The 24,274-nt window shown below is 46.0% G+C and overlaps 7 protein-coding genes across 7 annotated transcripts; 3 read left to right on the forward strand and 4 right to left on the reverse strand.

Annotated features, from left to right (window-relative positions):
• The first annotated feature begins 1,968 nt into the window (after window positions 1–1,968).
• Window positions 1,969–3,035, forward strand: GGS22DRAFT_71783 (uncharacterized protein). Its single transcript, XM_047967902.1, has one exon. It carries the CDS (start codon window positions 2,003–2,005, stop codon window positions 2,786–2,788), a length of 786 nt encoding a protein of 261 aa, XP_047815025.1. The 5' UTR covers window positions 1,969–2,002; the 3' UTR covers window positions 2,789–3,035.
• Window positions 2,597–4,397, reverse strand: GGS22DRAFT_172630 (putative U-snRNP-associated cyclophilin). Its single transcript, XM_047962793.1, has 8 exons — window positions 4,182–4,397; window positions 4,054–4,079; window positions 3,707–3,849; window positions 3,595–3,654; window positions 3,463–3,540; window positions 3,128–3,413; window positions 2,903–3,072; window positions 2,597–2,651 (listed from the first exon to the last, which is right to left on the reverse strand). The coding sequence occupies exons 1-6, from the start codon at window positions 4,217–4,219 to the stop codon at window positions 3,213–3,215; spliced, it is 546 nt and encodes a 181-aa protein (XP_047815026.1). The 5' UTR covers window positions 4,220–4,397; the 3' UTR covers window positions 2,597–2,651; window positions 2,903–3,072; window positions 3,128–3,212.
• Window positions 4,398–7,490: 3,093 nt separating this feature from the next.
• On the forward strand, window positions 7,491–9,570 carry GGS22DRAFT_71796 (uncharacterized protein). Its single transcript, XM_047967903.1, has 2 exons — window positions 7,491–8,023; window positions 8,090–9,570. Exons 1-2 carry the CDS (start codon window positions 7,734–7,736, stop codon window positions 9,282–9,284), a joined length of 1,485 nt encoding a protein of 494 aa, XP_047815027.1. The 5' UTR covers window positions 7,491–7,733; the 3' UTR covers window positions 9,285–9,570.
• A 527-nt stretch (window positions 9,571–10,097) lies between these two features.
• GGS22DRAFT_172634 (uncharacterized protein) lies at window positions 10,098–11,510 on the reverse strand. The gene has a single exon (XM_047962794.1). It carries the CDS (start codon window positions 11,428–11,430, stop codon window positions 10,285–10,287), a length of 1,146 nt encoding a protein of 381 aa, XP_047815028.1. The 5' UTR covers window positions 11,431–11,510; the 3' UTR covers window positions 10,098–10,284.
• A 426-nt stretch (window positions 11,511–11,936) lies between these two features.
• GGS22DRAFT_71810 (Golgi CORVET complex core vacuolar protein 8-domain-containing protein) lies at window positions 11,937–17,116 on the forward strand. The gene is made up of 3 exons (XM_047967904.1): window positions 11,937–12,409; window positions 12,464–12,902; window positions 12,954–17,116. The coding sequence occupies exons 1-3, from the start codon at window positions 12,071–12,073 to the stop codon at window positions 17,063–17,065; spliced, it is 4,890 nt and encodes a 1,629-aa protein (XP_047815029.1). The 5' UTR covers window positions 11,937–12,070; the 3' UTR covers window positions 17,066–17,116.
• Window positions 17,117–17,299: 183 nt separating this feature from the next.
• Window positions 17,300–19,758, reverse strand: GGS22DRAFT_71835 (uncharacterized protein). The gene is made up of 4 exons (XM_047967905.1): window positions 19,158–19,758; window positions 18,821–19,091; window positions 18,602–18,756; window positions 17,300–18,539 (listed from the first exon to the last, which is right to left on the reverse strand). The coding sequence occupies exons 1-4, from the start codon at window positions 19,367–19,369 to the stop codon at window positions 17,567–17,569; spliced, it is 1,611 nt and encodes a 536-aa protein (XP_047815030.1). The 5' UTR covers window positions 19,370–19,758; the 3' UTR covers window positions 17,300–17,566.
• Window positions 19,759–21,851: 2,093 nt separating this feature from the next.
• Window positions 21,852–24,025, reverse strand: GGS22DRAFT_172640 (LETM1-domain-containing protein). The gene has a single exon (XM_047962795.1). It carries the CDS (start codon window positions 23,776–23,778, stop codon window positions 22,144–22,146), a length of 1,635 nt encoding a protein of 544 aa, XP_047815031.1. The 5' UTR covers window positions 23,779–24,025; the 3' UTR covers window positions 21,852–22,143.
• Between the last annotated feature and the right edge of the window lie 249 nt (window positions 24,026–24,274).

A 24,274-nucleotide genomic window follows, 5' to 3' on the forward strand; every position in this document is an offset into this window, starting at 1 on the left:
TAAATAATATAAAAAGAAAAAACATTTTATACGTAATTCGAAATTTAATATAAGAAATTTTCTTTTATATTTTATTTTATTTTAAATTTTTTTTTATTTAATAATTATTATTTATTTTTTTATATAAATGATTTTATAACCGTTATTCGAAAAGTTTTAAAATATTTAAAAAGAATTTTCGATTATAAGTTAATTTATTAAAATAAATTTAAAAACTTTATAAAATAAATAAACGTAAATTATATTAATTATATTTAAAGTTATAAATTTATTTTAAAGTATATTTTTAACGTTAATAATAATATTATAAATTAATTTTTTAAACGTTAATTTATAATAATTACGTTTATTTATAAATCGAAATTTAAAAGTATAATAAACGTTACGAAAAAAGTTATATAATTACGAGTTTTATTAAACGAATTTAATAAAAATAAAAAAACTTTAAAAATTATTATAATTTAAAAAAATAATTAAAAAGTTTTAATATTTATAAAAAATTTTTAATTTTATATTCGAATTAAATATATCGAAATTAATGTTTATTTTATACGAGAAAAGTAAATTATTAAAAAAGTTAATTTTTAATACGTTAATATATAAAATTAAATAACGGACGAATTTACGAAATTATTTTTTAAAAATGTTTTTATACGTTTTAAAAATATTTTAAATTTACGTTTATAAAACGAAATAAAAAAAAAAAGTTTATTAATTTTAATTTTTTCGTTTTAAATAATTATTCATTTTAATCGAATTAATTATAAATTTTTTATAAAATATACGTTACGAAATAATAAAAGTTTTATAAAATAATAAAAATATTATAAATAATAAAAACTTTAAAAACTTTTAAAAAAAAAGAATATTATAAAATAAAAAATTATATAATAAAAAAAAAACTAATAAATATAAATTTTTTCGTATAATTTAAATAAAAATGTTAAAATATTAAATAATTAAAAGTTTACGTTTTATATTTAAAAAGTATATATATATTATTTACGAATTATTACTTAAAATTAATAACTTAATTAATTAATTAATATATGTAATACTTATAATTTACATTTATTTTAATAGTAAATATAACCTTCCGTAAATAATTAAAGACGGACTTGTTAAAATCTTAAAGATGGCGCGATCGTTGGATGACTTCTTGTTTTGTTTGTTTTTGTGTTCGTTCGTTAATTTCGGAATCGTCTGTTCATTCAAGTTTAGTTATATTTTGACTTTAATAATGAAAATACGGGTGTTCTTACTTGAGGGTGGTTCAAAGAGATTTCCCAGGAAGTCCATAGGATTTTGACCTGAGAACCACCGGCTATGGAACCGCAAGAAAGAGGAATTCAACATTTCGGTTGATATCTCATAGAACGCAGTATATGTTGATAATTAAGTATCTGTTGAAAGGGTGTCAAAAGTCGGGTTTATATAGAGAAATCCCATATCTACCAAGGTACATAGTAGGCATATGGCAGAATATGAGTATTAATTTTGCTATGTGGGAAACAAATAAATGGATATGTTGCAAACGGTGACTCTTCACAGTAAATGTAAGTCTTTAAGATGCTATTCAAAAGGTACTCAAAAGAGGATACATATGGAAACGTAAAACTACTAACCTAGGTAATAGCCCCATAGGCGCTTTACAGCGTTATATGTAACGATCTATTATTCACACTTTAACAAAATAAAAGTTTCACACGGTCATATTCGAAAAAAAAGTGTTGTTACTAATATATATAACTATCTCATTAGGTATCATCTTCTTAATACTAGGTAGACTCTGGCTTCATGATTCGATAAAGTAGAACGATAACCTTGCGTACTTAGTAGTGAATGTGATGAGGCGATGTGTAGTAGTAATATAGGTGCCTGTGTAATATTGGCAGGTGTAACGCATTCCAGTACATCTAGAATATAAATTTATAAAAGAATACTTCTTATAACCCAGAAGCTCTAAATGCACTAACTAATCTATTGAACAAGAAATAGGATTATGGAGAAAAAGTCAAGTGTTCTTCGGCGTGCCCAAGGTATCATCAATTATTACGATGCTGGACTACCGGGCTTGATAGATATATGCTGCTCACCAGGACATATATATGACGCCGCCGATGCTTTCGTAACCGCCCAGGGAAACGAGATTTTACACATCCAACTGCCTCACAATTCACGCCAATTTTTAATCCTCTCCCAAGAGCTCCTAGATGGTGCGCGTAATTTATACGGTGTCCCCTGTACTTGGTTCTTTGGCAGCAACCGACTCTTCCAGAGGCGATATAACACACCACGAGCCAAAATGCTGTCGCTTGTGAGCAGCATGATCAAGCAGCTTATCGATATACTACCAAGGAGATTCGAGGACCCGGACATGGCACTCTCACGACGGGTATTCAACAGTCTACGTCTACACTCGCCGGACATGTCCATAACGATTCCTGCGGCTGTAAGAATCATCATAGCCCTCATTAATGTGATACCTACCGAGATACTATTTTTCTTCGAGGGATGCAACGATTTGGCGTTATTAGCAGACGAGAGACCTCTTGACGAAGCCTGCAACGCCATCGGGGATTTGCTTCGTTTTCTAGCACGAGACGAACCGGGAAGACCTCGAAAGATACTTTGGATTGAGACTGGAACATCTGCCGCTTTCATTAGAACGATAACAGTGACGATGAACCTCGAAAAGTACACCAATGTGGCATATCCTGCAGACTGGGATAATGCGACGAGGAGCAGGAGACGTAGTCGTGCAGGCGGTCGTGCAACAAGGCGGTAATACTCAACATCAAGGAAGGTGATATATGCTGTTACTGTGGATACGACTTTGGAATTATGATTTCTGGCATTTTTGGGGACTGAGTGGAGAGTTAAGCATTGTAAAGGAGCTTACCTCTCCATTCAATAGCATGTTACCTAATCAATATATACACCACAGTGTTGGAGGATGAATAAGGCTCGGAGGAATTAATTTGAAGCATGCTGGTTTTCTATATGTTGAGGTATCGGATTTCTCGACGGCAACTTTGCTTCGTATCTCTAGGGCCAATTTGAGAGGCCTATCTGAGTCGTATTAATATAATATCGTGTTGAACGAGATAACAATCTTGAAACTCACCTTAAGTGTCTAAATATTACTTTTATTGATGGCATAAATATGATATTTTGTTGATTTCGTTGATTAAGTAAGGATTTTTAGTCCTTCACATCTCGCCACATTGAGCGATGACGACGTCAATATCAGGGATGTCCCGTCCACGTCGACCAGTCTTAGTCTTTTCCATCATATCAACTACTTCGATACCGTCGACAACCTTGCCGAAGACAACATGCTTCCCGTCAAGATGAGGGGTGGCCGTGGTGGTGATGAAGAATTGACAAGCATTGGTGTTGGGACCGGAGTTCTGGCATATGGTCAGCATAGTTACGGAATTACAAACTAGAACAACTCACGGCCATAGAAAGCAGTCCCTTCTGGTTGTGCTTGAGAGAGAAGTTTTCGTCCGGGAATTGCTGGGTTCCGTAGATGCACTTGAAAGGAGAAGTTAGCATCCATTTCAGCTTCCTCTCCCCTGAGTGACTTACGACGCTTCCAGTACCATCACCATTGATGAAGTCTCCACCTTGGATCATGAAGCCTTGGATCTAGCTCTTATTAGTGTGGCGCGACTACTAGAGACATCACGGGAAAACATACGATTCGATGGAATTTGCTTCCCTTGTAGCCCTGGCTCTGGCTTCTGTCTTTGTACTCGCCGGTACAGAATTGACGGAAGTTCTCGGCGGTGCGAGGCACAACATCCTTGAAGAGTTCAAATGTAATGCGGCCAAGAGGCTCACCTAACACTGGTTAGAAACGAATAAAAGAAGTAATCGCATAAACGTAAACATGGGCATATAATAGCCTCGATGGCTTCATGAAAGAGCCATTTGTAGAATTATGTAAGTCAAATAGATCACGTGATGTTCATTGATATCGAATTTCAATCGACCCCCAACCGTCATTGGTTTCTAAATTAGAAATCTAGACAGGAATAGACTTACCTCCTAGAGAAATGTCAAAGAAGACCCTGATGATGCCATCCAGTTAGTGCGGAAGCCTCGGAAGAATCCATGGATGTTGGCGCTGACAGCTGCTCAGCCACTAGTCCGCGTAAAAGGCTTTTACTTACAAAGGATTCCCGGAAGCCGGAAGCTGTGTGGGCGCCATCTCGGCAATGTGGAGAGGTAATTGAAACTTGAATCGCGTGTAGCGTGATGGTGTGTTCGTTCGGGGGATGGGATAGGATTGCCGAAATCGGTAGCTAAGGTGAAGAATTTGAAAAAGCTATTTCGGCTTCGGTTACGGTGGTGAAGTTTCGGAAAGCGGGAAGTTAAAGTGATCGACTTCTACAATCTGCTAATCCGGAGGTATGAAATAGGTACGTAACTTCCCCATCTTTACCGGATCAGTTGGCAAGATCGACTTTGCGCCGCGGGGCTTGTGGGACTAGTGGAGTTTCAAGGCTTGATGCCAACCTTGGAAACACGTACATTCCATATCTGCAGATGCCACAAACTGGAAGCAGCTACATAATATTTTATTATTGTAACTTAGAATTGAGAGAATGACTAATAGCAACGATCTTTTTGAAGCAAATCGCAATATTCCAACATCTCATTAACGACCGCTATGGCCACAGCAACCAATGCGGTTGTCGTATTGAACCATTCCCACCTTCAAGACTTCAATGATGCATACATCGGTACTACACCTGCGGACTAGGTACATATCAGACACTTTTAACATATGACAATCATATAAGTGATTGAAATAACCCGATCGGAAACCAATTGCGGAATTGTCAAAACGTTCGACAATCGAATCAATGTCAATGAGGTCTAAAAAGAGTCTAACCAAAACAAATAGGGCAGACTCCAACTTACGAATACTCGTATCTGTATCTCTATCTAATGGTGCGCTCGGCGCTCTTTTAGCCTCGTTACTCTTTGGTTTCAGCTTCGCATGCTATTGGTCTAGTCATTGACAAATATTAGAGGCCTTACTTGGCACAAATCGCCGACTGTCACACTAGCAGAGCACTGCCAAACTGAGCTATCCATTTAGCTTCGCGAATTGCCTATACAGGAAAGAGGTATGGGAAACGAGGGCAGGCATTAGGAATGGGTCGTCGACATGAAGAGTATTTGAGTGTCTGTCGAGCATCGAGTCACTTCCAATACCCAAAGCTGAAGTTTAGCAGGCCTGGAAGCGTCGTTGGTCTAATACAGATCATTAGCTTGGCGCATGTGGCACGGATGACCTAATCCAGACAGCCTGAAGGCCAAAGGTCCTCTTTTAATAGTGTACCAGTGCGCTTTAATGATTCGTGGAATACTACGATACCGCATAGAGAAATTGCCGGCGCAAAAAAGACGACCGAGACTTACTAGAATAACATAGCCGCATTCTTACTAACATGTAGGAATCATCCGACAAAATCTAAGTTACGGTTGTCGTTTATTACAAATTATGTCAGAGGAAACATTTCGAACGTTATTTTAACTTATTTTAGAGCTGAGCGGCACATAATATGTCGCTCATAAGCGTAGGACTTGGAATGAAGTCAGGGGCTGCAATTGCGTAATTATGTATGGATAAAATTTGTGACAAGCTAATGCTGGCAGTTTCACCTGTATCATAGCTGGACACGATACTACATAATATCTGATAGCAACAAACAAGCTGTCGCGTCTTACTGTACTATACGGGTTTTATATCATGCTCGAACAAATGTAAGGAACTTAGACCCTGCTACGCTTACGTAGTACCGGGAGTTCTTAGATCTCTAATTCCTCAATTAGATCCGATGTTCCCTAAGCGGCGGGAGTCTCGGGACTCTTGGCATTGATGTAGATATGCAACCTCAGGTATTACGATTAACGATTGAAGAAACCGAATAATTGTTGTTGAACTTAACCTATCATGTCATCTGCCTACAGCATATTGTGAACATTGAACATAACACGCTCACATGGAACAACTATGTACATGTGTTCCCACATGATGGCCTGACGAAAACACATAATCGTATCACAGATAATTTATACTAGCAACACCGTATAATGCTGTAGGCTGTTGAAAATACAATCTCCTTTCATTTGTTTCTATTTCATTCTGGTAACTTTGGAAGCTTGCTATGTGTTCGACAGCGACACGAGATGATGGGGGCATCTATGCTAGTAATGCTTCAGGGGTATGCTAGCCTGTATCTAAGCGCCCATCTAGCCATCTGGTCACTTACTGTAGATCTAGAAATATCTGCACGACCAACAACAATACGTTTCGGGTTGCGATATGCATACGCACGTACAAGGAGATTTATTCTTATTTATTTTTATTGTCAACACTGCCGAAACAAGGGAACGGGTTTCGTTAAGCTTCGAGGGACTGAAAATAGTATAAACTTGGTGATGTCTTAAAGTTTCAAGGTTATGGTAATTACTGTATAACGTCAATTGGGTATTTAACATTTAGCAATTACGACTTGAAATTTAGCATAACGTTGATGACCGTTTTGACCCTGCCCGTCTTGAAACTCAAATTCAATAGATTGGAACCAATAGAAAAGCCATTAATCCACTATCTGCAAGTCACATTGCCGATCTCTTTTCCTTGCTCCCACATATTACTACTGGGTACATGTATGAACAATTCATGATGTAATCAGACAACTCACCTGAGCATTAGGTATGTACGTACGATGAATTTAGTGTACCTGGGCAGCTGGGATAAAACATTTAGAAATACTTATTTTTGTTTGCTACTATCGTCAGCACTGTGTATACTCACGTAATTGACAGGTTCTCTCAACTATACCAATTTTGGGGTATTTGATAATTTATCTCTTATTTATTTATCATGGCCTAAAATCATGACCCGAGACGGGGTTGACGGGGGTTGACTAATACTGTATCTCCATTTCCTTGTTCAGTTTAGACATGCCATGTTCCTTCTTCTAGGCGCTGAGGCCACCTTTTTATTGGCTAATTCAAGGACCCACCACCACCTATCATTCAAGCCGAAAGTTCAAAACCGCCCCAGCCGTCCCCAGCCCCGATCCAACCGTCTGGCCAGTTCCGTCTTTGAACTTGGCCGCACTTGGCTGTTCTGGCTGTCTGGCTGTGCTTGCGCACTCTCTCGCACTGCGCATCTGCAGTTTATTACAATCACAGGACTGTCACCCCCCCAAATCTAGCATTCCCCCCCATTAAAGTTCCCTTGTCCTTTGCGGTCGCACCTCTCTCTTTCTCCACCCATCCCCTTGGCTAAAGACCGAACTAACGCCTCTAACTTTCAAGACACTATTGTTCCTTCCAACTCGCCTATACTTGGCGCTATCGCTGCCGCTACTGGACCGGTCGGCTTCATTTGTCGTTTTATCATTTTGCCATCTTTTTTTCCTCAATCTTGGAACTTGGCTCAAGTAACGAACAAAGACGACAAATATCGTGCATACTTCCCTAGTTGCCGATATCTCTAATAGTTGATCCAGTACAAATCTCTATTCGGACGATTCTGGTAGTAAATGGCATCGCAGTTCGGGGTACGATCGTGTTGATAGGATCATCTGTCCATTTCCGGCCATCAAGTCGAGGCTTTTTGCCAATGACCTCCTCGCTTGAGTATTAAATCGGCTAACTCCCCGAAATCGAAATTCTAACGGTTATATCCATTTGCGAAGATGGTCGCCCTCAATCAAGTCGTGGCCGATGGCGCTCATTTGGTCGCAAGAGCCGTCGAATACCAAATCCGACAGGCTACTTCGACAGTATTGAGCTCAAGCAATTCTGCGACGCCATCCCCAACATCCGGTACTTCCATTTCATCGACAACCTCGCCGACCGCATCCCCGGACCCTTCACCCACCAACAACAGCAATAATGATCAGAACAATGGTGGACAGTCGTCGACTAGCTCTCCTTTGCTATTCTTTGTTGCGTTGGGGTTTGGTGTCGTCTTCACTAACCTATGGTGAGCTATTACTGATGATATAGTCTATGGTTATATCCTCTTGTTTTGTTCTAATCATTAGGATAGGATTATTGTCGGCGTCAAGTATTGTTTTAGGTATAATGCTCGGAATCGACAACTGAGAGGGTTGGATGAAAATGGAGAACCCATCAACCTCGAGAACATGCCTGCAAGGCCGCATAGACGACGTCGTGAGAAGAAATTAATGACGATGGATGAAGTTAACGAAAAATTCCCTATGATGAAATACAAGGCCTGGGTGTCAGCACGTGCGAGAGAAGGATTACCAACCGCCGGCGGCGTATCTGCACCAGCAAGTCGCGCTAATAGCGTCATGAGCGTCGAAGGTATTGTGCCAGAAACACCATCTAAAGAACCATCCCATACCGAAGAACATCTAGATTCTGTCGCCATCCCGAAAGTTGCAGACCACGAAAAGCCGAACCCCAGCCCGGGAATCCAGCACAACACATCGGAGAATAATGCCGCTACCGAAGATACGCTTACTCAATCGAGAACTGCCGAAAGCATCATTACGAAAGATCATGATCACCGCACAAGCGTTGATGAAGATGATGAAGACGAACATATAGATGCTGCCTTGCCTCCCGAGCTTGTCGGTACACAAGGTGATACGTGCGCCATCTGTATCGACACACTTGAGGACGACGACGACATCCGTGGTCTGACATGCGGTCACGCTTTTCACGCAGTTTGCATCGATCCTTGGTTAACTAACCGCAGGGCTTCCTGTCCTCTCTGCAAGGCTGACTACTATACACCTAAACCCCGCCCACCTCCTGCGGACGGGGACCCGACTAGTCCTACATCGCCTAATGCTGATCCGACTCGAAATAACGGCCGTATGAACATGCCGATGTCCCCGCAACGTACGTTTACTTCGTGGAGTAATTTCCGGGGAGGCCCGCGTGGTATGATTCCGGGTCGCTTCGGAGGTGTGGGCGCGGGTACGGAATCATCCAATTATAGTCGACAACCTCGAATATGGGAGAGAAATCGCGCAGATCGCCAACGAAGCCATACCGAAGCGCAGCCGGCCGCGTCGGATAATCCAGGTCTTTTCACGAGAGTTCGCAGTCGGTTCCCACCATTCAGATTAAATGATATGATGCGAAGGGAACGTAACGGGCAGGCGAACGAGGCTAGCGAAGCGACTGCTTCTGGTGCTAACGGCGCCGCGAATACCACGCCGTCGCAATTAGAAGCAGGTGTACGGCCGTCGGCAACTACGGCGAATTAAGAATCTCTTATCCATAGAACGTCGGCTTAATCAACGGAATATATAAATGTTACATTGTTTTCTGATGGCTTTTTTTCTCGACCATATCATGTACACGACCCCGCGAAATGAGCTAGCATATCCTCATACCCCTTATTGTTTGCTCTAAAATTTTCTCATTTCATTTTCCTACGGTTGTCGATATCTTGCTAATATCTACCGATCCGACGCGAAGGATTCGGTAGACTATGCAGGAAGGCGGGAGCATAATGCGAGAGTTTCCAGAGGTTGACGTTCTGTTGTTACACGGCGTTGGCGATGTCTGAGAGGGAAAACCTGAGACAGTTCGTCATTGTCATAACCCTAGGTTTCAAGGGCTCGGCCTAGACCCCACGCTCCCTCGCTCGCTCGCGGGAATGGGGCTGAGCTGAGCCTACCTGGATCCGGGTCTGTTGGGAGGGAGGCGTCACATTGCATTTTGTAGGAGTAGGCGGTGTTTTCTTTTTCGAGTTCGGGGTTACGAGCAGGCGGGCTTTTTTTGGCAATGGTTATTTTTTTCCACCCAGAGTCGTTGAAGTAGGTAGTTTAGGTGCATGGACGAGTATGCTGAGGAGGGTTCGAATTGTGTTATGTTCGAATTATGTATGGTATTTGTCCCGCCTACTTGCTCTTGTGATCGGGTGGTGGTTGTTGGGCTATTGGAGTGCCTACCTATGTATCCCGTGCTGAGGACTAGCAGACAGCTGAACGCGAGAATAATTGTTTATTATTCGGTATGATGATTGGTTTGCTCTTGATTTGCTGCGGTGATGTAAGGGGGTTTGTGCGATAAGTATGATCGTAGATGTATATCGTCATTTTGCAGTCTGGCATATGAACATGAATAGGGTATCTTGCGTCGACATCTAAATCTAGTCCCTCCCTCCCCCTTATCATCGTAGGTAGGTAGGTAGGTATATACACATCTTCCAACCCACCCATCTATCCCCCTACCCACACTGATATGTAAGTCCTTACCACATCACAAAAACTTCCCCTTCGCAAACCTCCCCCCAAAATCCGCCGCCCGATTCATAAACTCCCGCCGCTGCGTCGCGCTAATACGCCCCCCGGACCGGATATCCTTCTCGCGGTCGAAAGCCCGCTTACTCGGATCGTCCTCCTCTTCCTCCGCGCCTAGCTCCCGCCCCTTCCGCGACGCCTGGTGTTCCTCGTACAGCGACTTCCCCCGCGTCGCTTCCGTGAAGTGCCGGATCCGCGCGGCTTGCTCCGAGTCCAGGTCCGCTTTCTTGCTTTGGTTCGTGCTACTCCCGGTTGTGGTGGCGGCTTGGGGGCCGCTGTCCCGGCCTAACACGGCGTTTTCTAGACGCTTGCGCTTTTGTTCGGGAGTTTCGGTCCAGATGCTGGCGATTTCACCACTGCTGCTGTTGGAGGTGGAGGTGTTGGTTCGTGGGCCGGAGTTGAAGCGCCGGTTTTTGAGCTTTGTTGGGTCCGGCGCGCGGTACCCGCTTGAGGTGGGGAGCGCGAGCATCCATTCGTCGCGTTGTGGTTTCGCGGCTTCTTCTGCGGCGCGCGCTGTGGAGGCGGCGAGGGCGGCGGTTTGGCGCGCTTGGTGCGAGGTTGATGTTGGGAGGGCGGGGCCGTAGTCGGAGTCTGAGTCGGAGGAGGAGGCGGGTGAGGGTGGACGCTCGGAGAGGGGAGCTGGAGGTGGGGCGGGACCTTGGACGCGTCTTGTAGGCGCTGGTATTGGCTTTGGGGCTGTTGGTGGTGCTGGTCCTGCTTCGTCTTCTGAAGAGTCTGTTTCTTCTAGTGGAATTTCGTCGCGGTTTGTGGGTGGGAGGGTAGGTCCTATAGACGGTTTTGATTTTGGCGGTGGAGGAGCAGATGGGCCGATGGTATCGTCGTCACTGTCTTCTAAATCGATCTCGTCTGTGTTTGAAGGTGGTAATGAAGGTCCTATAGGGCCTCTAGCAGGGGGTAGAGGTGCGGGCGCAGTTGTAGGTGCAGATGGGCCGTAATCGTCTTCATCGTCGCTGTCGAGATTTATTTCGTCTTGATTGCGGTCTGTATCTCGTTGCTTTGCTCTTGGGGATTCTGGAGATTCGTCGTCGGGGGTACGCTTGCGCTTGGCAAGGTGAGGTGGCAATTGTGGTCCTATGGACGACATTGTAGCTTATATAAGGGTAGTATATGTTGACAATGGTTAAAATAGAAAGTTCAATGTTGAGAATTGAATTTTGAAAGATACTGGAGGATTACAAAATATCGAGGTACCAGTAACTAGATGCAGGGATTTGAGCGAATCAGCAGGGGTCTCTACCAATATTGGGTTTGCTAGCTGCATCATGCTGGCTCGTGCGTTGCCTATCCCTCAGCGCTTTTTAGCTGTTGATATGTTTGCTAATAATAAGGCTGAGCTAGCTTGGCTACTAAGTAGGTGCCTATGTACGTAAGGCACCTGGTAGTGAATGGATTCAGAGAAGCTGCGATAATCATATCAAGAGCTAAACTTATCTTTGCTACTCCTTTCCTGTACATGCCTCAAATCTAATTCAACAAAAAGATAATCCGCGTTCCGCGAAAAGATAGAACTCGGCGTTTGTATTACGATACCCACGATTCGAACATTAGCTTTTGATAGAGCTCTATAGTCGGCAATTGAGCTTTTAGCTTACTACACAACTTTGAAGAACCGACTGCTCCGGTAACGATAAATCGACGACTCGACTTCTAGAAATACGACGCGACGAATTATTACGACCGATAGTTACTGTTGTTGAAGTCATGCGACCGATGCACATGTCTCGATGAGCTTGTCTTCCTCGGAAAGACATGGGGCTGCCAACATGGACGATGATCAACTAGATCTATCTCCAAATGGAGAAAATGGGGACGCGGCTTCAAGCGACGAAGAAACAATTAAGGGAGAGCAGGGAAATGAAGATATAGCTGATGTCGAGGAAGACCAAGAGAGCATCATATCGACTCAGCCTACAGGAAATGGAGCTATCGCAAATCGATACCGCCAACTGCTGTTAGATCGCGATGATGCGTCGGAAGCAGGATCAGCTGAGGGGATACCCCGAAGAGTCGGAAGCCCAATAGACTCCCTACTCTCTGTACCGGATGATTCTCCTTCGCTTCAGGTACGCGATGCTATAATGCTATCAAAGAGGGATTTGTACTAATCTCATTCCTAGGGTTCTATGATATCTTCTCCTGGAAGTAGTAGGGTCCCATCTCTAGCCTCGCGCCCTGGACTAAGTAGTCCGACACCTTCATTTAGGCCCTTCGACCGACGGTTCCAATCGCGTATATCCTCGCCATCATCCGCGCTCTCTCCACGACCAGGCTCACCTGCATTTCTTGCCGGGCATAGCAGACAAGCGTCCCTAACCAGTCAATTTTTCTTAGAAGTGGGAGATGCCGAAACTCCTACCCCTCCATGGGAAGTTGTACGATGGACGAAATTAAGAAAATTAAATGGACAGGCTTTCTCTGAATCTGGAAAGCGTAGCTTGGGTTCTCCTACATGCATAGCTGTGTCCGCCTCGATCGTGTTGGGAACCACCAAAGGCATAATACTAATGTTTGATTATAACCAAAATTTGAAAATGATTATTGGACCAGGCACTAAAGGTTGGTAACCGTTTCTAAAAAATGCTATATTTCAGTATTAACGAGTTACAGCCGTTGAATCCGGCCCGATTACCGCAATTGCTGTATCCGCCGACTATACAACGATAGCTGGTGGTCATGCAAGCGGAAACATATTCACATGGGATACCAGCAGGGCTTCCAGGCCATTCCTACACATACCGCCTCTTGATGACTCTCAGTTGCAACATCGGACAATGGATGGTCACATGCCACATGTATCTATAACACATCTAGGCTTTCTAGGTACCAGACATACCGCCCTAGTCTCTGCTGACGACCGCGGCATGGCGTTTTCTCATCTTGCGACTCGGGGTACTGGCGCCCTTGGACGAACGGTCAAGACGGTAAGGATATTGGGCCGATATCCCGATGCGCCACCTCCTGCATCAGGCAAGCCTCTTAAGCCCAGTACCGTACTAGGCTTTTCTTCATTACCGCTTGGAAATGTGGAACGAGCAACAGATACGATGGGACTTACTGCAATGCTCACTCCCTATCTGCTTGTTATTGTTTCCACTACGCCAATTGCGCAAACTCAGCACAAATCAGCCCGACCAAAAGATGTAGCGCCACACAGTGCCATGACCGGTTGTTTGGCCTGGTTTCCCGCAGTCAAATTAAAAGTACCAGACCCCAGCACCGGTAGCACAATGTCTAAAGTGAAACTAGTATATTGTTGGTCCAATGTGCTCACTGTACTGGATGTGGATGAAGAGCCATCAGATGATAAGGACAAGCCACCACTTCTCAAGTTCAAAGCACGTTCTAGGTGGAAGTGCGAGGAAGCAATCGTGGCCGTCCAATGGCTCAGTCGTTCCGTCTTAACTGTTCTGACGATTACGCAGAGGCTCATCGTCCTTGAAGATCGGTCGATGAGGATGACAGAAGCTTTTGATCTTATCCACAAGTACATCTATCATGCTGATCTTTTCTCCACCCAGCTACACAATCTAGTCGAGCAGCTTGACGAAGATGATACCACTATGCATGGAGTTGTCGCGGATGCTTTCTACATGAGTCTCAAAGCATATAAAGGGCGTATATTCCTGTTAGGTTTCAATGACGTATCAATCGGCGCGTTATCCAACTGGGCGGATCGACTAATAGCTTTGATGGAGAATGGCGATTATATCGGAGCAATCCAGCTAGCAACCTCGTACTATACGGGGGATGCCAACAAATTGACGGTCGGTCTTCCTGAAGATGCTACTTTAAGACACCGAATGGTACGTGACAAGGTCATGGAGATAATGAGCGCGTCTCTTAAATATGTATTTGGACAACGACAAAAGAATAAATCCTCGGTGGATGATCAGCAGCTACGGCATCTTACTGAAACCTGCTTCATTGCTTGTCAAAGCGTGGGGGATCTCGACTTCCTCTTTGATGAGATGTACGAATGGTACGAAGATGGCGACGCCGAGGGCATATTTCTAGAAGTTTTGGAGCCGTACATTCTCGAAAAGACGATATCAATCGCGCCACCAACTGCTGTTAAAGCGATGGTCACTCACTTCGTCAGCCAGGGTTGGGAAAGCCGACTAGAAGAAGTGATCTGTCACATGGAAACGGCCACCCTCGATATCGACCAGATCACTTCACTTTGTAAGAAGCATGGTCTCTACGATGCTCTTATATACGTCTGGAACCAAGCGCTGTTTGATTACATCACACCCCTTATCGACCTACTTACTCTTTTAATACCCCTGATGCAGAATGCTCCCGGGAATCTCATGGAGCACGAGCATCACGGGGTTAACGCCGTTAAAATGTTCCCATATCTTTCATACACTTTGACTGGGAGAATATATCCGACGGGCGAGAGGATGCAGGATGCAGTGGCTTCACAGGCCAAGGCCGAGCTATATTGGTTTCTCTTTTCCGGCAAGAGTATAGTGTGGCCGAAAGGCAGCGGGAAAATATTTCGCACTCAGCCAGCGCAGACAGATGAGCCATCTTTCCCATATCTCAGGATGATTCTACAGTACGATGCCCCGAGCTTCTTAAGCGCACTAAACGAAGCATTCGAAGATCCATTCTTAAACGAATCCCAAGAGAAGCAACTCAATGGTGGGACCGGAAAAGACTTACCAGAGGAACAAATATTTGGTTTAACAGTTGATCGTCAATATGTCGTGTCCATCCTACTTGAGATCATGAATCCAAACGACTTTGATCCTGTAGATACTATCTACCTGGACATGTTTATTGCCCGGAATCTACCCAAATTCCCCCAATATCTTCTCATCCCCGGATCCACCCTTGATAAGGTCTTAGCTGGGTTATGCCACTATCCCGGATTAGATCTGGCTGAGGATGCCCAGCTAAGCGCAGAATATCTACTCTCCTCGTACCAACCACCAGACATATCAACAATGATCCCCCTATTTCAGAAAGCGTGTTTCTACCGTATTCTAAAACGGATATATAGGAACGATAAGCAATATGCGAAGTTGTTGCAGACCTACTTCGAGGATCCGGAAGACCAAATAGAAGTTTTCGAGTGTATTGCGGAGTGCTTGCAATCCCATCCTAGCCTTCCAAAGAGGTATATCCAAGAGGTACAAGATGTTATCAAACAGCATTCGCGGGAACTAGTTGAGCTCGATCCAATCCGAGCTGCTCAAACACTGGCTGTATACGCGCCAGGTTTACACAGGTTTGTCCTGGACTCACTTGAACAAGGCTCGGAATCGCAATACGATTACCTTAAGGCTCTCCTTGAGCCTGACTATGAAACTTCAGAGCAGCCTACTGCAACGTTGGATAGGGATTTCATTGAGCAATACGTACAACTCATGTGCAGATATAACTCCCATCATGTGTCTGATTATGTTGGTATCGTGCAAGCCACGAACCTCAGGCTTGACAAGTTATTACCAACCATGGAAGACACCGGGGTAATCGACGCCGTAGTTATTCTTATGGCTCGAGAGGGACAAGTACAAGACGCTATGGGTCGTTTGACGAAACATTTAGAAACATTAGAGTCGGCTCTTCAAGGTTTAGTAGCGAATGCGGATGACCACGCGGATGATATTGACGTCAAAGAAGCCGCCGAGGAATTACTCAGAGGATTACAGAAATACACACACGTCGGCATATGGCTGTGTCAAGGGCAGATGAAGACATCCAAGAAGCTCAATGCAATTGGCCGACGAGGATCGCCATCGCCCAGCGATCTTTTACCTGATGAAATGTTGTGGCTTGATTTGATCGACACCACTGTGCAGATTACGAGGCGCCTATCATCTGTTGTTTCTCCATCCAAGCCAATCAAAGTTTCTAGCACAGCTTCACCACTACCAGTTCTTGATAGCGACAAGCTGGTGGCGCTCCTGCGCTCACTTGTACAACACACATTCACGGCGCTTATGACAGCAACATCTACCGAAAGCGCGGGTCTCTCCAGCAACCGCCTCGTTGCAAAATCTGGAGGCAGCCTCACATTTCTTCGAATTCTTCGAGCGTTTCTCACTCGGGCAGCCCGCAGCTCTCCTAACCTTGCAGACTTACGAGCTGTGTTAACATCAATATTCTCAGCCTATGCATACGAAGAATCAATACTAGGACTCTCTAATCGACTCCTAGAGCAACAGCTATTTGTTAACGTCCAACAAGCTGTGGAACTCCGTCAGCGCGGGTGGCGACCTAGAGGTTCTACTTGCGAAGCCTGTGGGAAGCGGGTTTGGGGCCCAGGTGTTGCTGGGAATGTCTTCGAGGCCTGGGAGGAGAAACAAGCTATCGAAAATAAGAAACGGGAGGAAAAGAAGGCCATATCCTCTAATTCGGCTATTGCACGTGGAAAGGAAAAGGCTGATTCACCGATAGAAGATAATGAGACGTATAAAGGAAAGGGAAAGGGAAAGAGTACCGATATCGGCAACGGGTCTAGCTCATTAGGGGACCATTTAGCAAACGGCATACAGGACGTTCAGGGTCAGGCCGTCGAGACAAATGGAGACAATTACGGGAGGCGGAGAGACCAGCCCCTTGGTCCGCTCGTCGTTCTGGCTTGCAGACACATATACCACAAGGATTGCTTAGACGCGATACAGGCGAAGCAGGAGGCAAACGGCATCCATAGAGAAGTGGATGAGTTCGGTCGCGAGGCGGAGTATAGGTGTCCTATCGACGGCTAGGTTAGGAAAAGGGGAAGTGGGCGGGCTGGATAGCCGTTGTATTTCTGTGTATAGTACGATAGGGAGGTACTTATGCGTTCATCGATTTTGTAGAGTCGAGCGCTAGAATAAGACGTTGGTGAGACTTTGAATGATTATTTCTAGGGTTGTGTATGATGACACTGCCCTTTTATATGAGATGTGGTTATGAGACTTGAATTCATATAACACGATATCCTCAAGTTGGGAAATGGAGATGTATAGTTCAAAAAATATATACATCGTGCTACAAATCTATTTATAAGAAACGAAATCTTTACGAGCCGCCGTCCTAGCCGGGTTCCATCCCATCCCTTCCCATCCCCTAACGTATGGTATCTCATCTCTTATCTGTACATCTCATCCCACCCCGTCCACAATCCATCATCATGGTTATCATCCCAAACACTTAATCTCACAAAATAAGTTTTACACATCTCATCTCATACAACCACCCTGCCCAACTCAAAAGAGTAAACCCCCTTAAGCAGTTGACGACGACGAAACCGACACCGACGTCGCGGTAGCCTTCTTAGAACACGGCGCACGAGTAGTCGACACCGTAACCGAGCTCAAAGTCGTAGCCCTCCCCTTCGCACCGCCCTCCACAACCGAAGCTTCCACCGACGCCGACGCCGACGAGGTCACAGCCGCCACACCCGCCGATCCGGTAATCAGCGTCGTCTTGGGCGTCACGACCGAAGCAGGGATACTCAGCGTGCTCGTCACCGGAGCGCTTAAGCTCGTGAGCGTGAGGTACTCTGCCGACGAAACTAGCGTCGCGTTCGCGAAGGGGGCGTTGGCGAGAGCGGCGCCGGTGGCGCTGGAGCCTGCGCAGGAGGTGCTGGTTTGGGTTAGGATGTCGGTTACGACTATTACTTGCGTGAGGCTGTTGGGACAGTTTACGACGGCGGCGGCGCACGAGGTCACGGTGTAGGTGCTTGTTGTTGTCTTCTTGGATGTTGAGGGGGAGACGCAGGCTGGTGCGGTTGTTGTGGTTGCGGCGGCGGTGGCGGTGGTGCCGGTTGCGCCGGTGCCGGTTCGGGTTGCGGTGACGCTGCCGGTGCCGGTTATTAGGGGGGTGGAGGTCGCGGTGCTGGCGGTTATGAAACACGTGCTTGTGGCGGCTTTGAAGAATGTCGTGCTGACTGTTGGGTCGTAGTCCCCGATTGTGATGTCGGCGATGTCCACGCCGATGTCGACGTAGGCGCCGGCGTTGATGTTTACCTCTGCGGTGGCCGGCAGGATGCAGTTGCTGCCGTTGGCGGGCGGCATGCTGAATTGCTCGCCGAGGGTCACTTGCGGGATGTTGATGTAGGCTCCTGCGATGGCCTTCGCGTCCACGAGCGGGATCTTGGGTAGCTCGATGCCGCCTTGGACTGCGAGACGCAGGGCTACGGTTATGGTGGCCGGAGCGTCAACGCGGAGGGGGAGGAGGGTTGCGGAGGTGCCAGAGCTGATGGGGGTTAGATTGTTTTGTTTCTTGTTTTAGGGGGTGGGATCAAGCGAGATACTTACAATTTAGCGTTGTTGTCAACCTTGTCATCTAGGTTGATGGTGAAGGACGATCCGTCAGGGATAGTAACCTCGAAACCACCCTTAGTCTCGATCTCGGCTGTCACGCCGACTATGAGGTCCACGTTGAAGGTAATACCAGCTTGGAACCCCGGGCCCTATTATCGCATCTATTAGAAAAGAGTGTCCTATCTTCTTGAGCAAGGACTGAAGAAAACTCACGGAGATACCAAGAGGGGTCTGGGACTTAAACAATGGGATTGTAAAGTGACCAGTACCCCTGGTCGCGACGCTAAGGTCTATAAGAGCGCCGGCGCCCTGGAATTCAACAGTCAAGCTAGCATCATTGAACGGGTTAAAGTCCTTCAGGTCCTTTAGGATATCTTCGATGTTGTCGGGGAACTCCATGAACGCGTTAAGCTCTCCATAGGTTCGGCACTCGACACAGGAGAGATCAAGAGAAACAGTAGTGCCTTTGGCTACTGGCCATGAACTGTACTTTGCATTAGTATATGGATACAGACGTAGATATAATAGGGAGTAGGCTTTGGATATTTACCCAGTAAAGAGTGTCAGGTCGTTGACCTCGAAGCCCAAATCAAAAGTCTTATTAGCATCACGCCTGACCATCACACCTCTTGTGTGAGGTCCGAATCGTGGCAGGAGTTCCACATCGCGATCAGCGATACTTTGAAACTCAGATACATCGCCGATAGGTTTCGCTATCACCAACGACGAGCAGACCAGGACGAGAGATAAGAGGCTGTACATGGTGACGGTTTATCCGTATCACCTACTAAATGAATGAATGTCGACTCGGCTTGAGTTCCGAAGGGAGGATGCCAAAGTCGTGGAGTAAAGGAGTGAATGTGTTATAAAGAATGAATAAAACCTCCACGAAGAAACTATCACGGCATACAATGCTCATGATGTAAGTGTGTCCCAACAGCCGGGCCGTCGTGAGTGTATATACTTCAGACAGCTCCTCCTACCCCTTCACCTCCCCACCCAATATCTATCTATCGGCTCCATCATCTGATCTAATCTCGTCTCTTTGGACTAGAAACGGCTTCTACCGTACGCCCCCCAAACCCAGGCGATGTGGTATTTTGGCATTTTTGGACGGGGCGATACCAGGTAGATAGGAGGATTCTGAGCAGGGGTTTAAGGCTGCTGCTCAGATTCAACCTTGCCAACCCGGCTATGAAACCGAAATAAGCACCCGCCAAGCCGTAAATGGGTGTTGGTGCTTGAAGACCTAATAAGCTAACATCGGTCCGCTTTACTCATATTAATTATTGTCTGTCCCGCATTACGTACTCTACACGAAGCAGGTATGTAGTTAGAATCTCACTCGCACACGTGAGATATCGTTGATTGTCGTTGATTGATAGCAAACATCGTAACCGTGACGGTGGCGGTAACGCTACTCCTACAAACGCGAATGATCAGAGATAGTTCCGAAAAAAAGAAAAGAAAAAAAAAGGCTTCATCAAGCGAAACCGGAACCCCCTTCCCATTACTGACCCCTTGCTTTTTTTCTTCATTAATCTATTTTGAATGTGCAGAATTCGGAGTTCTGCCGACTCAGCAGCCACTCCTGCATGTCTTGTGTCTTATGTAACAAATGCAACAAGTAACAGGTAACAAGCCCTGCTGTTCAGACCGTCCCCGTCCAGCTGCAACATTGATCGGAAGAAACAAAACATCTCCTCATCCCATCCTCAACTCATCGTTCAAGACTAAAATGATCTTACCCTCCTTCCGCAAACAGTATCGGGGAATTTCCTTTAAGCTCAGAACGCTCAATGTAATGTAACGTAGGCGGCTCCGGTCTAAGAGCTCCAAGGGCACGGAACAGAAGATAACCTACCTCTAAAGTCTTAAAGTCCTAGGAGGACAAACGCGCGATCTCCATAGCCTTGCTGGGCAGATCCCTAATTCTTTAAAAAACCAGCACGTTTCTCTACGCCACCTCCCCATCCCCCTTAACAACGGGTTCCCAGCTTCGTTCTGGTTCGCGACCCTTAGGAGCGGCCCCGTTTCGCAAGCAACAGGGGGTCCCGCATACATACCCAGAAGCCAACGCCAGCGATTCCACATTTCCTCCCTAACCCCTGACCCTTAAACCCCCCGGCAAATTCTGGATTAGGTAGTTAGGCTGAGGCTGAGAACAGCCATTTTCCCTTTTCCCTATTTCCAAAACAACATTTCCCATCCTTCGCACTTGGTATCCCCATTCGCAAGCAATCAACACAACCTTTAAATATATTTGTATCGTGTCATGCGCATCTAAGATATAAAAATACCCCATTCCTTCATCCTACAAACACCGGCCACCAGGTCCCCTACCCCCACAGACAGGTACGAGCAGCCGCATCGGGATTAGGACTTTCTACGCTCCTTGGCCACATAAAAGAAGTTGGACAGAATCTTGGCGTTCGCGACCAAAAACCCATAGCCATGTACATAAGATCAATATTAACACCAAGATATGATAAGAACTAGTTCCAGCGACCGTGCTCAAACGATGCTACTTATAACAGACCAGGGCGAATTCCAATATACATACCAAGGCAGAGAACCCTTAACACACCACCAAAAACCCTCGCGTTTTCCCGCACGTCGTCGCAATCGCGACTAACAGTAGCTAATAGCGCCGACGCGCAACGCAACTCTACCAACCCATTCCATTCCGTAACCAGCCATGTCTCCTCGACCAAGACGGCTGTTGCCGTATATCTCGGTCGATTTGCCGACATCAAATTTACATATGTAAGGTATGTATGTAAGTACGCAACTTAAAGTATCACATGTCATCCCCCCGGGGAAAAAAAATTACACCCACGTGTATCGACTGACTCGACGCCACGACATCGGAGCAACCAAACCCGCAAACCGACCCCAAAAAAGCCGCCATCACAAGTCCACGAGTCAAACCCGAGAGCGGGAAAAAGAAAAAACGTAGACCCAAAAAGTCCTCACAAAAAAAACCTAGGTAGCCAAGGCAAACTCTATCCCCGCCATCCCAATACAATCCACAATCCACAGTGCCAAAGACAAGAAACGATACGATGCGATACGATGCGATACGATGGTAGATGAATATCTTTCTGTCTTCTGTCTATGATAAAGTAGTCCCAGTAAACCTCCCCGCCCCATTCCCGCTACCCACGCCCCTCCTATCCCCAATAAGAAGAAGAATAAGGCAGGAATGTAATACCTATTGTAACCGCTACTCCCCCCTCCCCTCCCCCTATCCGACAAACACCACCCTCTCTCTTAATCGCTTTGTGATACACTGGCAATCTAGGCCGTGTTGCCCAATTGGAATAATACATGGCTGTTACATGTATGTATGTAGTTAGGTATAGGTAGGTTGTGTTTTTTTTTTAAACAAAAGAGAAGCGGTAGATTAGGTAGGCAGTTAATGTTTGAGTCTGGTGTGTTCATTTCGTACACTTTCCTTTTTTTTTATCTCTTTATCGCTTGCCGCCCCTCTATCTTAGTTACGTAGGTACTTTGATAGGCTATGCCGGCGCCTTTTAGTTCTCGTTCTTCTTCGCTTCCTCGACCTTCTTCTGTTCGGGTTGTGCGTCCTTGGCTTGAATCTGGTCAGCCTCGGCATCAACAGCCTCGCCCACCACCTCCTTTTCGAGACCTTGCTCAGCGGCTAAAGCAGTCCTGTCATCCTTCTCATCGATATTATCCACATCCTTAGGTGTGGCGAGACCGGTGTCCTGGTTTTCTTGGTTCTGCTCGTTCTCTTCCTCGATCAGATCTTGCTGTTCCTTGAGGACTTCGAGTCGCTGTTTGTTGGTCGCGGCACCCTCAGCGTTGTGCACCTCGAGTTCGATCTCGTGGTAGAGCTCTTCAGGAATAGACGACAGCACACCGGTCAAAGCCTCGATCTGACTGTGGAATCCGCCCTCGGTCTTTTGGCCGTACATATAAGCGCTACTTAGCACGAGCAGTGTTGAAGGGACGCCATGCTTCAATCGCAGATCCAACCAAGATTGGAGGTCCTCCCGTAGCCTGGCAGGAGATACTGTGTGCGTCTTGATACCTCGGCTAGCGCATGCCGTCTGCAACTCAGCGACGTTGAGGCTGTCAACACCCTCGAAGCTAATCGCCTTGTCGTCCCTCTTGATTTGTCGCATTCTATGACGAATCTGATATCGGAGCATGATATCCGTGCCGAACGTGTTCAAGTTCATGTAACGGCACATAGACACCAACTGAGGCCTCGACAGGTTGTCAAGGGTTAGGTCATCCCTGAAAGCCTTGCAGACTTTGATGACGTCGTCCGTGCTTGGCTGCTCTCCGGTAGCGCGCAATTTTCGGAAGAACGTAGCGAACTCCTCCTTCTGTGTCGTGCTAGGCGACAAAGGCAATCCAGTCTCTTTCATGGTGTCGCGAAGGAAGGAACTGACCTCCTTACGGGTTGCCCGTAATGTCGCGGCTTTCTTGTCTTTGGATTGTTGAGCTTCGTATGTGCTCGGGAGGAGGTTGGGGAATAGCTTCAAGGCGATAGGCAGAAGGGCCTCGGCAAAGGGAACGATGACGAAAACCGAGAATGGCACGAGACGACCAAGGTCCTGGACTGTCCTCTGAAGTTGTCGGTTCTCTCGTCGGGTAAGTTCGTAGCCGGCGGCCATCTTCAGTGCTAACTTGCTGCTGATCTTCACTTCTGTAGCTAGAAGTTTTGTGCCATCCCAGTAATGCTGGAGCTCATGCTTTATCTTTTGTCCCAGTGTCAACTTTTTCTCCTGTTTTTCCTCCTGCTTCTCGACTTCCGCATCCTTCTTCGCAGCCAACTCGGTCAAAGTCTTGGGCTCAGCGGAGGGTTGTGTAGCCTTTGCTGCAGCGGCATCCTTGGCGGGCTCTGTCTTAGGCTCAGAGACCTTTTTGGTAGATGTCTCTGTTTTGGGGAGAGGTTTCTTCGCTTGCTCTGCATTGAATCCGGGAGGCGGTCCATTATGCGGGCCAACTGAATGCCTTTCGGTTGATATGCTTCGAATAGGGATTAGAAGGGCTCGCGTCATAAGATCTGAGGGTAATTGTCGGTTCTGCCGTCCGAGGTAAGCTGATGGAAGTGAAAGGCCGGGCCGAGCCGCTGTCCTCCCGGCGAAGGGGTTTATGAGCACCGCCCTCTGGGCAGCTTTGGAGGATGCGCTCATTTCGAACTGGAGGTAACGATAGATTCTGGATACCTATATAGGTATAAGATAGAAGGAGAGGCGATTCGGGGGGTGGTGGTGTTTGTTTGTGTACGGAGTACGCGTATACGTGAGTAAGCGTTGAGAAGGATGGATCGGAATGAAGTTGAACGGTTGAAAGGGTTGCTTTTCATTTCCATGAGCAGGTTAATTAGGTACCGTAGCCCGATAAGTCCGTCGGGCATGTGAATCACGTGCTGATAGTAGGGATCTGGCCCGTTTTTTCCTTCTTCATTCCTTCTTTTTACTCAACAGATCTCCGGGCATTCCCGGTTCGGACATGATTAGATAATTATAGACCCACCACGATCCACCAATGACATCAGAACACTATCAGAACGCTCTCAGTTGGAACCACCTGGCAGTGGACATTACATATTTACTACGAATCAAACTTGTACGCTATTAAATAGTACACTTTAACATAAAATAGAGAATAATTATTATGTATGCCAAC

This window comes from Annulohypoxylon maeteangense (genome assembly GCF_022496945.1).
Source record: "Annulohypoxylon maeteangense strain CBS 123835 unplaced genomic scaffold GGS22scaffold_20, whole genome shotgun sequence".
NCBI classification, from domain to species: Eukaryota; Fungi; Ascomycota; class Sordariomycetes; order Xylariales; family Hypoxylaceae; genus Annulohypoxylon; species Annulohypoxylon maeteangense.

Bases quoted from the DNA above. Each gene is read 5' to 3' on its own strand.
- GGS22DRAFT_71783 (XM_047967902.1), top strand. From the start codon at position 2,003: ATGGAGAAAAAGTCAAGTGTTCTTCGGCGTGCCCAAGGTATCATCAAT.
- GGS22DRAFT_172630 (XM_047962793.1), bottom strand. From the start codon at position 4,219: ATGGCGCCCACACAGCTTCCGGCTTCCGGGAATCCTTT. The intron at 3,850-4,053 runs GTAAGTCTATTC...AACCAGTGTTAG, and splicing joins CTTTGACATTTCTCTAGGAG to GTGAGCCTCTTGGCCGCATT. The intron at 3,655-3,706 runs GTATGTTTTCCC...AATAAGAGCTAG, and splicing joins GAAGCAAATTCCATCGAATC to ATCCAAGGCTTCATGATCCA.
- GGS22DRAFT_71796 (XM_047967903.1), top strand. From the start codon at position 7,734: ATGGTCGCCCTCAATCAAGTCGTGGCCGATGGCGCTCATTTGGTCGCA. The intron at 8,024-8,089 runs GTGAGCTATTAC...TCATTAGGATAG, and splicing joins GTCGTCTTCACTAACCTATG to GATTATTGTCGGCGTCAAGT.
- GGS22DRAFT_172634 (XM_047962794.1), bottom strand. From the start codon at position 11,430: ATGTCGTCCATAGGACCACAATTGCCACCTCACCTTGCCAAGCGCAAG.
- GGS22DRAFT_71810 (XM_047967904.1), top strand. From the start codon at position 12,071: ATGAGCTTGTCTTCCTCGGAAAGACATGGGGCTGCCAACATGGACGAT. The intron at 12,410-12,463 runs GTACGCGATGCT...TCTCATTCCTAG, and splicing joins ATGATTCTCCTTCGCTTCAG to GGTTCTATGATATCTTCTCC. The intron at 12,903-12,953 runs GTTGGTAACCGT...AACGAGTTACAG, and splicing joins TATTGGACCAGGCACTAAAG to CCGTTGAATCCGGCCCGATT.
- GGS22DRAFT_71835 (XM_047967905.1), bottom strand. From the start codon at position 19,369: ATGTACAGCCTCTTATCTCTCGTCCTGGTCTGCTCGTCGTTGGTGATA. The intron at 18,757-18,820 runs GTGAGTTTTCTT...ATGCGATAATAG, and splicing joins AGACCCCTCTTGGTATCTCC to GGCCCGGGGTTCCAAGCTGG. The intron at 18,540-18,601 runs GTAAGTATCTCG...AACCCCCATCAG, and splicing joins GTTGACAACAACGCTAAATT to CTCTGGCACCTCCGCAACCC.
- GGS22DRAFT_172640 (XM_047962795.1), bottom strand. From the start codon at position 23,778: ATGAGCGCATCCTCCAAAGCTGCCCAGAGGGCGGTGCTCATAAACCCC.